The 10499-nt window shown below is 39.5% G+C and overlaps 3 protein-coding genes across 5 annotated transcripts; 1 reads left to right on the forward strand and 2 right to left on the reverse strand.

The window, feature by feature from the left end:
* Positions 1–504: 504 nt before the first annotated feature.
* On the forward strand, positions 505–3718 carry LOC113774666 (short-chain dehydrogenase TIC 32, chloroplastic). The gene is made up of 8 exons (XM_027319263.1): positions 505–785; positions 1270–1501; positions 1635–1714; positions 1804–1957; positions 2091–2169; positions 2622–2706; positions 2786–2832; positions 3329–3718. The coding sequence occupies exons 1-8, from the start codon at positions 674–676 to the stop codon at positions 3500–3502; spliced, it is 963 nt and encodes a 320-aa protein (XP_027175064.1). The 5' UTR covers positions 505–673; the 3' UTR covers positions 3503–3718.
* A 132-nt stretch (positions 3719–3850) lies between these two features.
* LOC113774667 lies at positions 3851–4518 on the reverse strand. Its single transcript, XM_027319264.1, has one exon. It carries the CDS (start codon positions 4355–4357, stop codon positions 3956–3958), a length of 402 nt encoding a protein of 133 aa, XP_027175065.1. The 5' UTR covers positions 4358–4518; the 3' UTR covers positions 3851–3955.
* A 485-nt stretch (positions 4519–5003) lies between these two features.
* Positions 5004–10129, reverse strand: LOC113775494 (UNC93-like protein 3). 3 transcript variants are annotated; one of them, XM_027320397.1, is made up of 11 exons: positions 9950–10129; positions 9219–9393; positions 8926–9089; positions 8657–8720; positions 8454–8567; positions 8314–8358; positions 7753–8003; positions 7541–7631; positions 7093–7205; positions 6856–6979; positions 5004–5716 (listed from the first exon to the last, which is right to left on the reverse strand). In XM_027320397.1, exons 2-11 carry the CDS (start codon positions 9387–9389, stop codon positions 5528–5530), a joined length of 1326 nt encoding a protein of 441 aa, XP_027176198.1. In that variant the 5' UTR covers positions 9390–9393; positions 9950–10129; the 3' UTR covers positions 5004–5527. The 3 variants fall into 3 exon arrangements, with proteins under 3 accessions (XP_027176198.1, XP_027176197.1, XP_027176199.1); XM_027320396.1 differs by lacking the exon at positions 9950–10129 and adding an exon at positions 9590–9942; XM_027320398.1 differs by lacking the exon at positions 9950–10129 and adding an exon at positions 9913–9932.
* Positions 10130–10499: the final 370 nt, after the last annotated feature.

The following is a 10499-nucleotide window of genomic DNA, read 5'->3' on the forward strand; positions in this document are numbered from 1 at the left end:
TATGATAAAAAGTGGAGTGGTTCATTTTTTCGTGTGTTCAATTTACCTTTTCTTGATGCAAAGTCCAATTTTTACTTGAAGATTGAAGATTGTACAATGTAAGGTACAGTTGAAAAGTTGGTGGAAGTATTTAGAGATAGCCACCAACGCCTAACTGGGCATTAAATGCGTGCATGCCGAATCCAGTGTCCAGGACTGTATTCCCCAAGTGTAAATACAACCAAATTTATCACCTATATCACCACCGAATTTTTACTTAGCCGTGTATATATATATATTTATCTCTCTTTCGCTCTGTTTGCTTCCTTCCCTTTCTACTCCTGCATTCAGCCACGGATTTTCCTCTACCCCCCCTCTCTCTCTCTCTCTCTCTGTAAATCTATATAGGTATAGATATATATGTATATGTCACGTACGGACACACACACACACACACACATCGTCACAACTCACAAGTCCCCCGCAACACCCCCCTCCCCCCCTCGGCGGCCCAACCAAAAGAAAAATAAAAGTCACAAGTCATAACTCCTCACCTCCCAACCCCACCATAACTCCCCGGGTTGCTATCCTATATAACCAGGCCTTTGCTATATGCAGTGTAAAAGAAATCAGGCGCTACCTGGTACTAGCTTGAAAAGCATTTTCCTTGATTATAGATTGTTAGGGTGGGAAGATGTTTAGATTAATAACGGGAATACCAGGGCCGAGTGGCTTCGGATCGGCTTCCACTGCTGAACAAGTTACGCAAGGGATTGATGCCTCCAACCTCACTGCTATCGTTACAGGTGATGAGCCCCGTTCATATCCAGTTGATACATTAAAAAAAGAAATTTTTTTTTTTTTTTTGTGGTGGCACTCTTCATCATTGCGTTTATGTTATACTGCATATTAGGACTGACATGCGTTTGTGATACCACTTCTTGTGTGCGCAAAAGACATATGGTTGATCTATCAAAAAAAAAAAAAGAAAAGAAAAAAAAGTCAACGACTAAAAGAACAAAGGACATGATGGTTGGATGGTTCAATTGTTTATTATTTTTTTAATCCCCACTCGTCGTTCAAGGAAGTTGGATTGGGGGCTGCCTTTCTTTCCCCAGAGAAGAAAAAAAATTAAATAAATTTTAGCTGCCATGCATCATGCTAGTTTATGCCCTTTTCTTATCATGTCGCCTGGCAACTTGTGGCTTCTTTTTTTTTCTTTTTTTTTTTTCTTTTTTTTTGTGTGTTTTGGGCTCAGTATATTGATACGCAGTTGACAAGATCGTGCAGGCGGTGCAAGTGGGATAGGCTTTGAAACAGCAAGAGTGTTGGCCCTGAGGAAAGCCCATGTGGTTATTGCTGCAAGAAATGTTGAGGCTGCAAATGAGGCAAGGCAAAATATTGTGAAGGAAAATGGAACTGCTCGCGTCGATGTCCTAAAACTCGACCTTTGCTCGATCAAATCGATCAAGGCCTTTGCTGATGACTTCTATGCCCTTGGTCTTCCTCTCAACATCCTAATGTGATCTCCTTTTCTCCCCTCCTAATATATCTTTTCTGTATTCTCATATGCAAATTCCTGTTGAATGATGTCAAACTTGAAGAGTGTCGAAGTTATTCAGTCTAATCTAAAGATGAGATGATTGAATCTTCAGAAACAATGCTGGTGTCATGTTCTGTCCCTACCAGCTTTCTCAAGATGGAATAGAGATGCAATTTGCAACTAATCACCTTGGTATGTGTTTTTATCAACTAACGAGCAGCTTCTAAATTTAGTCACTGTCGCTCTCATATCTCTTTTGTCGGCTAAATGGTTGTTCTCAGGTCATTTCTACTTGACGAACCTTCTCCTTGACAAAATGAAGCACACCGCAAATTCTACAGGCATCGAGGGTAGGATTGTGAATTTGTCATCCGTGGCTCATGTCCATACTTACCGTGGAGGAATCCGATTTGATCGCATCAACGACAAAGACAGGTTTTGTGCTTTGCCAGTTTTCTCCCGTCAGCATTCTGTTGAGTGCAGGTTGTTTCCCATTATTCTTGCAAAGAATGATCACCATTCTAATTTTACATGTTCTTCCTATTCTCTGTAATGCTCCTCATACCAGTTACTCAGACAAAAAGGCCTACGGGCAATCCAAGCTAGCAAACATTTTACATGCCAATGAACTCTCTCGACGTCTGCAGGTGATCTTGATGCTTCTATGTCTATATTTCAGAAAACCACCATTACACTAAGTGTGTATCTGTTACTTTTATTGTTCTGTAGAAGGCAAAAAGACGTGGTGACAATCATGTTCTGCTTGTTTCTTCATTCTGTTGGGTAAACAAGTCAAGAGTATAGAATGTCATGCTCTCATTTGGAAACTGCGATTATCAATTAAGAAAACATGAAAAAAAAATAAGTAATTTGCCCATCTCTGATGTAACGTCCTATATTGATGTCGTCCTCCTGGTTAGTAGAAGTCAAGTAGACTCTTAAGATGAGCGAGCAAAAAGTAATGTTCATTAAAATTTGAAGGTCTTTAACAAACAAAGTGTATTCATTGGTCCAGCAGCTAAAATGGGATTTAAAGCATGTGGCCCTTCTACTTCTGATTCTCCATCTCAAATATGTTTCAAACTTCTGCTATGGGCAGGAAGAGGGAGCGAACATAACGGTCAATTCAGTGCATCCAGGATTGATAATGACTAACCTCATGAGACATTCTGCACTGCTAATGAGTAAGTATTGATGTCACAAGGAGGATTTTCATTTCAGCCTTATTTTGTTTTCCAGATATTAATTCAGGTTCATTGGCAGGAGTTTTGCAGGCGTTCACTTTTATCTTGTGGAAGAATGTGCCTCAGGTAAATCCAGCAAACATCAATGCATAGAGAGGTTGACTAAATGTTTTGATTTCCCCCATTCCAAATTAGATTAAGACACAGAGAGTCAGGTGTTTCTGTGCTTTCCATTTTTCTCATTTCTGAAGTTTCCTTCAAAAGTAATCACAAAGATTCTCAAGGACGCACATGTGGTTATTAAGAAACACCTGAGATTCAGATCCATTGCGTCTTGTTGTACATAACAAAGTGGTATTTAGTAGAATTCATCGGTGCGTTTCACACCCTAAAATTGAACGCAGTTAGTCAGGTTTGCTGAATTATACATGTTTAGATAAGGTGGAATTTCATCTCTACTGTGTATAAAGAACCCATCTGGAAGGGCACGAAACCACTGCCTACCCGGAGCAGCTCTTTGCGAGACTAGATCCCATTCTCTCTACCAGTCTGGTGGTCCATTCATTTACTGGTAGAAGTTTTGTAAAGCATAAAAATTTCAGCTTGGGTTTTCGCTTTGCAGGGGGCAGCCACAACAGGCTATGTTGCACTCCACCCGAGTTTGCAAGGTGTGACTGGAAAATACTTTCTTGATTGCAATGAGTTTCCACCGAGCAAGTTGGCAAGAGATAAAGCTTTAGCCAAGAGATTGTGGGACTTCAGCGACAAGTTGGTGAATGCAGCGGCTCAAAACTGATGAAATATACTAGTACTACTACTACTGTATTTCCTAGTTTGGTCCTATATCAATCATTTGTACACCATGTAGCTAGCTAATCTGGCTGCCTGTTTGAGAGTAAGATGAGAAATTAAGTACAGGTAGAAAGTTTTACTTGGTCGTTGAAGTGGTCGATGAAACCATACCCACTATGATACAAAGAATTTCATTTGTTTGCAAGTCCTGCAGACGACATCGAATCTCTCCCCCTCTGAACCAAAAAATGATGATCTATTAGAAAAAAATTCTTACATTGCACTGATTGGCACGTAGCTATCTGTTCTTTGCTTTTCGCTGCTGAAAGAAAATACTAATGAAAAGAAAAGGGACCTGCATGCGTTACGACTAATCCTCTGTAAATAATAACCTGGGATCCGAAGGATGCAGAGTGCAGAGACCGTACATGGTCCATACCCAAGCTAAGTACGTGGCCTAGTCTCGGGGATCTTCCATCTCCCATAAAGCCAAAGCCTTAACTACGTAAGCGGAGGTAGCTACAACTACCGCTGCGAAAACCGGGGGGACCAGCAAGTCCATTTTAGACCTTTTGAAAAAATGAGCCGGCAGGCAGAAAAGTTCCCCGGGAACGTCGACCGGAACTCTAACCGTCGTAGGCCCTACTTGCCTTTGATCTTGTTGTCGTTGAAGTCGACAGGCCTGAGAGAAGGAAGAAGTGGGATTTACCGCAGAAACAAAAGCCAACTCAGGGGAGAAGGACGCCACCGCCACTATTATGGTCAGGATTGTGGTCCACGTTGCGGCATAGAGCAGTAGAGGCCACCGCGGAGAAAGCCTTTGCAGCATTGCCTTCCACAATGTGAAAGTAAAACTCATCCTGTCCTGTACTAAAAGAACACTGCGGATGAACTTCTTGGGATGATTTATCTGCTGCTCAGTTTCCTTATTTCAATACACACACATTGTGAATAGATAGATGGAGATGGATGCCCGACCCCTGAAAGTATTGGGCTAATGGATTGGACCTAATCTCAACTACTTTCGAGTAGTTTGGTTTGTCGTTCAAAACGTCTTAAAGTGAAACAAGAGAAAATAACTGTCGACTAACTCCTCTTTAATTCTCTAATCAGACAGACTTTTGTTGGTTTGTTGGTTTGTGTTAGGAGAGCTACAACATAACCGAGAATTGGTTATTCTGGTGAACGCGGCACCATTGCCTATTAACTATTAACTATAGGGCTGGAGCAGATTTGCAATTTGCACAGGTCCAAGAAGGTAATAGAAAAAATGATCTGTTTTCAAATCCTGCTCACTTGATTACCCAGATAATAATCAGGTATATGTCTACGACATCTTTTCCTTTTTTTTCTCTTTGCGTTCATGTTTCCTTTCCTCTCTGTTTTACCCTTTTTAATCACTCTTGTTAAAAACGCTTCATAATTTTTTACCACCACTGAGCTTTCCTCAACAGATTGTCTGCAAAGATGGAAACTGACTGTTTTTCCAGAATTCTAACAAATGAAATCCCATGTCATAAAATGAACCACAATACATTTCTTTTCACTACCAAAATGGATAGTCGAAGTTAAAAGAAAAGAGCGAGACCGAGGGAGAGAGAGAGAGAGATTACAGCAAACAACCACTCACACAACCCCTGCTCCCTCGCTCTGAGGTCTTTCAAATTCAGTTTACAGATACAAACATAGAAGAAGAACACCAATTTTATCTTGCGGATATTATCCACGTCTTCTTTCATAATTATGTGGGGAGCCGAAATTTGATCACCAAAATGGTAAAAAATAAAAGTAAAACCAGTCATGACTTAGGAATCCTCCTAACCAGTATCGCCCCCCCAAACGCCTGTTTTTCACTTGATTGAAATCAACCCGATTGGCAGACAGTAGAACCACATCCTGAAGTACTCCGAGAAGCAAGCATATCCTACTACAACTCTCTGCAACTTTTCCAAGAGATGGAAGATGAACTTCAAAAGGGGCTGATACATGATATCCTCAGCAACAAGCCCGCAACCATCTTCTTAAAAAATTAAGCAGCAGTGCGGAAGGAAAAAGCTCTTTCTACCTTGAGTATAAGGAAGAGAAACGCAGCCACCGAGAAGCAGAGTATGACAAGTATGATTACTACAATTATGTGGAGTGCAATGTGGGGGCTCATGAAAAACAGAATTGCAATTGATAGACTCTGCCAGAACTTAAGCTGTGCAAATGCCCCTTCCTGCACAAGAGCAAGACATTAGATATTTGCTGCACCATAAGAAATTCAGCACACGAGCAGTTCAGCAGAGTGCTGGCAACTATCAAGCCAATGAGAATGCTCTGACATCTTAGAAGAAAAGATTCATGAACCAAGACATGAAGACCGTTTCTGACTAATCCAGCATTCAAAGTTCAAAAAGACAAAAATGATCGAGAATATTCCAGAACAATCCAAATCATTTTAGATTAAGAAAAATGAAACGACAGAGCTAAGACTTGATTGGGCCAAAGCCAATTTGATAACCTTTTGTAACTCAATCAAAAGTAGCTACGCCAAGGAGAGAACTCAATCATGACTCTTTTGCTATCCTTTTTTTTTTTTGGGAGAAAAGGGGGGGTGGGGGTGAGGAGTGAGGGGTTCCCTATGGAAGGCCAAAGGGTTACTATTGTGACAAGTATATCTATATCTATACTATATGTTAAGGGAGAGACGGAGGTTTGGGGTAAACAATTGTTATCACTTTATATAACTTCCACTTTCACCCTTATAAAAATTACTCAATACTTAACTACCTAAACAAATGTTGTCAAGATAATCACCCGTAACCATTTGTTAACCTTAACCATCTAAACAAATGTTAACAACATAATTGCCTCCAAACATTGCAACTACCAAAATTACAATCAATAATTTGCAGAAAACGTTCATGCATTTTAAGTTGCACACACATCGCGTGTGCCTTTAGCACTAGTCTACTTTAAGTTTATTGCTAACCCATGTAAACTGCACTCCATCTGGCTTTTATCCTTACTGCTCTCAGTATGTATGCTTCCCGGTGTTGAATCCCAGAAGTGTAACCAAGTTGTTCTACTACAGATTGAATACTTCCTAGCAGAAAAATACTAAAGACTTCACATTTGAACGAGAATGGAAGAGTCAGCTCTAATTCTTGGAAAAATCCAGAAAAATTTGGGTTGCAAAACACTCTGATCAAGTGAATAAGTTTTACAAGCTCATACTCAGTGGCAAATGGAAAGTCACCATCTTATCACAGACTAGGTATGCGCTAATTCGTAAATATCTAAAAAGAATTGTCTTCATCATATGATAAGACCATGAAAATTGCCAGCTTAGCATCAGATGAAGAAAATCATTACCAGATTATGCTTGAAAATAATCCCAAGAAATGCACTGAGCTGTGTATTAAGAACTCCATCACCAACACCCAACAAGGCAGCTATCAGGAAAGGATATAAAAGGCCAACTACTCCATGAAGCATGCTACATCAGAGACCAAAAAGCAATTATAAGATCGAGAGAATCAATTACATGAGCACAGAACATCAGCTTCCGCAAAAGAACAAGGTGCAATAGCAGCAATAGCAGGAGCAGACCTATAGTGCACAAAAAGCAACAGGAATGCAATAGTCTGAATGAAAGCCCCACTAAGAACTATTACGGTAATTGTCGAAAGACCAGATGTAAGTTGACCAGCAGCAAGCGAACACTGAAAAAGATTTCAACCACTCTTATTAGAGAGCATTAAGAAACTATAGCATGTATTAAGCTAAAAACATCAAAATTATTATATGCTACAGTAAACATAACTTTTAGGCACATGTCTAGCATAATTAGAAATAAGAAAGGCATTGGAATTGTATATCTCATTGAAGCCACAAAGCATGCTAAGCAGTAACGTAGTTGTAGAAACTCCTCCAAATGACTGATTTTTATGGCAGAGAATTAGTTTGGTGCTCAACTAAAGCATGACGAGTAGAAAATAACATCTACAGATCATAACATCAAATTTGAGCCTTGTTATATCGGCATCTGCATACTCACAACTGCATCAAAGACTCCATAGACTGCCATCACACCACCAACACCACGCTCACCCAATGTAGGTTGAACCACATGCTTTGTGAATGCAGCCCTGAAATAGAAGTATTTCTGAGCTCAACAGGAGTAATAGAAAGAGAAATAATAAGTTCCATCCAAGAAAAACTGAATGGAAATGGAAGGATTACAGCAGCATAATCGGGTTATTCATTTACCACACAAATGATTGTTGAAAGCCTGAGTACGCGATGAGAGGGATGACTAAGAGAATTCTTATGTCAAGTAAAAGAGCCAGGACAGCCTTAAACAAGGACACCACTGAATAACAGAAACTAACCGAAGAGTCTTGTTCCTCCTCTTTCTCTGTGGCACTTCTGTTACTTAAGAAGCACATAAGGATGGTACCTATGGTCATGATACACAGAAATACAATGAACAGTGAAGTTGTGCTAGTGGTACTCCCTCCCTGCAGTAAAAATAACAGATCATGAACACTTATTCTGAATGCACTGAAAACGTGAAAAACCCAAACCAGTCATTTGACAAACAACTGACGGTTTGGCACATCATCTCCTGCCAGTAAGCACGTAACATCCATTTGAAATCAAGGAAACAGCATATTATAATTTTCTAAACATCCATGCAAATGCTCTCTGACCAAAGCTTCAATTGGAAACAATCTTAAGATTAATGAAGAAATGGTATAGCAATAAGCTAATGAAATGAAAAAGGACTTGTAACAGTAACATGGCCTACAAAACAACTTATTCGCGTACCTTTCCGCCTCTCAACAAAGCAAGAGTGATGAGATTCCCAACAAACTGTAAGTTTCACATGCAAAGTGACTTTATGTTACACAAACTCAAAACTCAAAAAACTGATAGAGATTTGAGTTTAGGAACTCCAACAACGTTACCTGATGGCTAGCAAACATCCCCCAAAATTCGCCATTGAATTTACCAATAACAGTTCCTTCAGGCAAGTCATTATCCAATGCGTGACCGCGTGCAGTTGATGTAAGGTATGTTCCCTAGTAAAGCAAAAAATGAACAAGGTACGTATTTTTTCATGAAGAGCAACGGATCAACATTCGGAGTCATAATAAATCTGAAATTGCACCTGTGCAACCCATATTATTGAAGCAGTAAATCCAAGGTACAATGAAGCTGGCACCATAGTATACCTACAAAACAATAGTCAATCAAGGTAATGCGATGTCCTTTCCTTTATTATTATTATTTTTATTTTTAATCAAAGTGGGGTGGATGGGGACGGATTTTATTCATGATCATAACTACTTGTAATTTTATGAAGCTTACAGCATAAAATTAAGTCACACAATGCAAGAAAAGAAACGGGAAAATGGTTTAGGCTAATACAGTAGTTACCAGGTAGGCTTCAAATTGGCAGCTATGAACAACCAATAGCCAGTGGTACCAAGAATCAGAGTGTTCTTGGAACCAAGGTTCCCAACGACCACAGAAGCAATCACCGAAAAGAATGTAAATGACAAGTACAATATCCCCAGTGAAATGGTCCCCAAATCTCCCTCCTTTTTCAGCAAACAACAAAAGATTAAATCAAAATTCACCCTTCAAATCTGTAGGATAAAGCTAAAGAGAAATAAAAAGATGAAATGGGTTTCATTGAAAATAAAATTAGAAGTTAAACTAGTACAGACAGTATTAATGGTGCTCTCCAAATTCTGAGCAGCTCCATAAGCCAAAAAGATCAACAGGAAGGCCCAGCTGAGGATATGAACATCTCTTTTGTAATTGACGATGGTGGGGTTCTTTTGAGTTGATAAGTTGACATGATCAACCACCAGTGGTGTCTCCTCATCCATGGCCATTAAGCTTCTTGACAGAGACCAACAAAAAACCCAAACCCAATTTAAATCAAGGTCAAATCAACCAAAATTCACACAAAACAATCAGAGTCTTCTTTGGCTTATAAACACGTGATGTCCGTGTTCTAAAGTACAAACCAGGTGATGTATGTGTATCGTGAATATAAAAACAATTATAATGACAAAGGGGCAAAATTTCTTGCATATAAAAACATATAGTGCCGGCGGAGCTAATAGGAAGAAGGCGACATGACAAAAGGGATTGGATTGAGGCCACGGAAGGATCTGCAATTTGAAACAGCCAAAGGAGTTTAGGCGGCCGAAGGGGTAATCATCGATGGGTCATACTCTCAACTGCATCTTCTAGCTCTATCTATGGTACGATATACAAGTAATTCTGCACTATAATACTAGTTGTAATGCTGCCAGAAATATTTTATAGTCAAATTCAGTCTTGTAGCTAGTCCTAGGTGATTTCTTCTTGTCGAATTAAGAGGACAACTCGACAAGGACAATAATAAGTAACCTCAGGGGAAATGCTTTCTTTCCATTTATCTACTCACAGAGTACTGTTGAGGACAACTCGACAAGGACACTAATAAGTAATCTCAGGGGAAATGCTTTCTTTCCATTTATCTACTCAGAGAGTGCTACTGTAGATACGCTGCCCCCCGTCCTTGCTTGTTTTGATTTCTGGTGGTTGACTGTCTTCGTCGCCTCTAGGAGGAGTTGCTGTACTTGTTAAGTAGTAATATTTCTTAAATTGGAGCTCTTTTGTTCCTGTGAAAGCGCTAGGATGCATTCGACAAAAAATAGCAGGCGTAACCAGACACCGGGTATCATAACAGTGACGCACCACCAAACCAAGTTAGAGATTAATGAATCATTTGATAAAACTAACAGCGACGCACTTAAACCTATATGGAGAGGTAAGATTTAAACAGTTGATTTTCCGGTGAAGGTGAAGGTTCAAACTTTTCTTCTCATCAATTGTCACAATACGTGAATTTGCTTAAAAAATTCATATAAATATGTAATGTATCCGTCTGATCCAATAGTAATTTAATCCTTTTTGAATTATCCTTGAAGAGAAATCTCTTCACGTCTCTTCTC

This window comes from Coffea eugenioides, chromosome 6 (genome assembly GCF_003713205.1).
Source record: "Coffea eugenioides isolate CCC68of chromosome 6, Ceug_1.0, whole genome shotgun sequence".
NCBI lineage: Eukaryota > Viridiplantae > Streptophyta > Magnoliopsida > Gentianales > Rubiaceae > Coffea > Coffea eugenioides.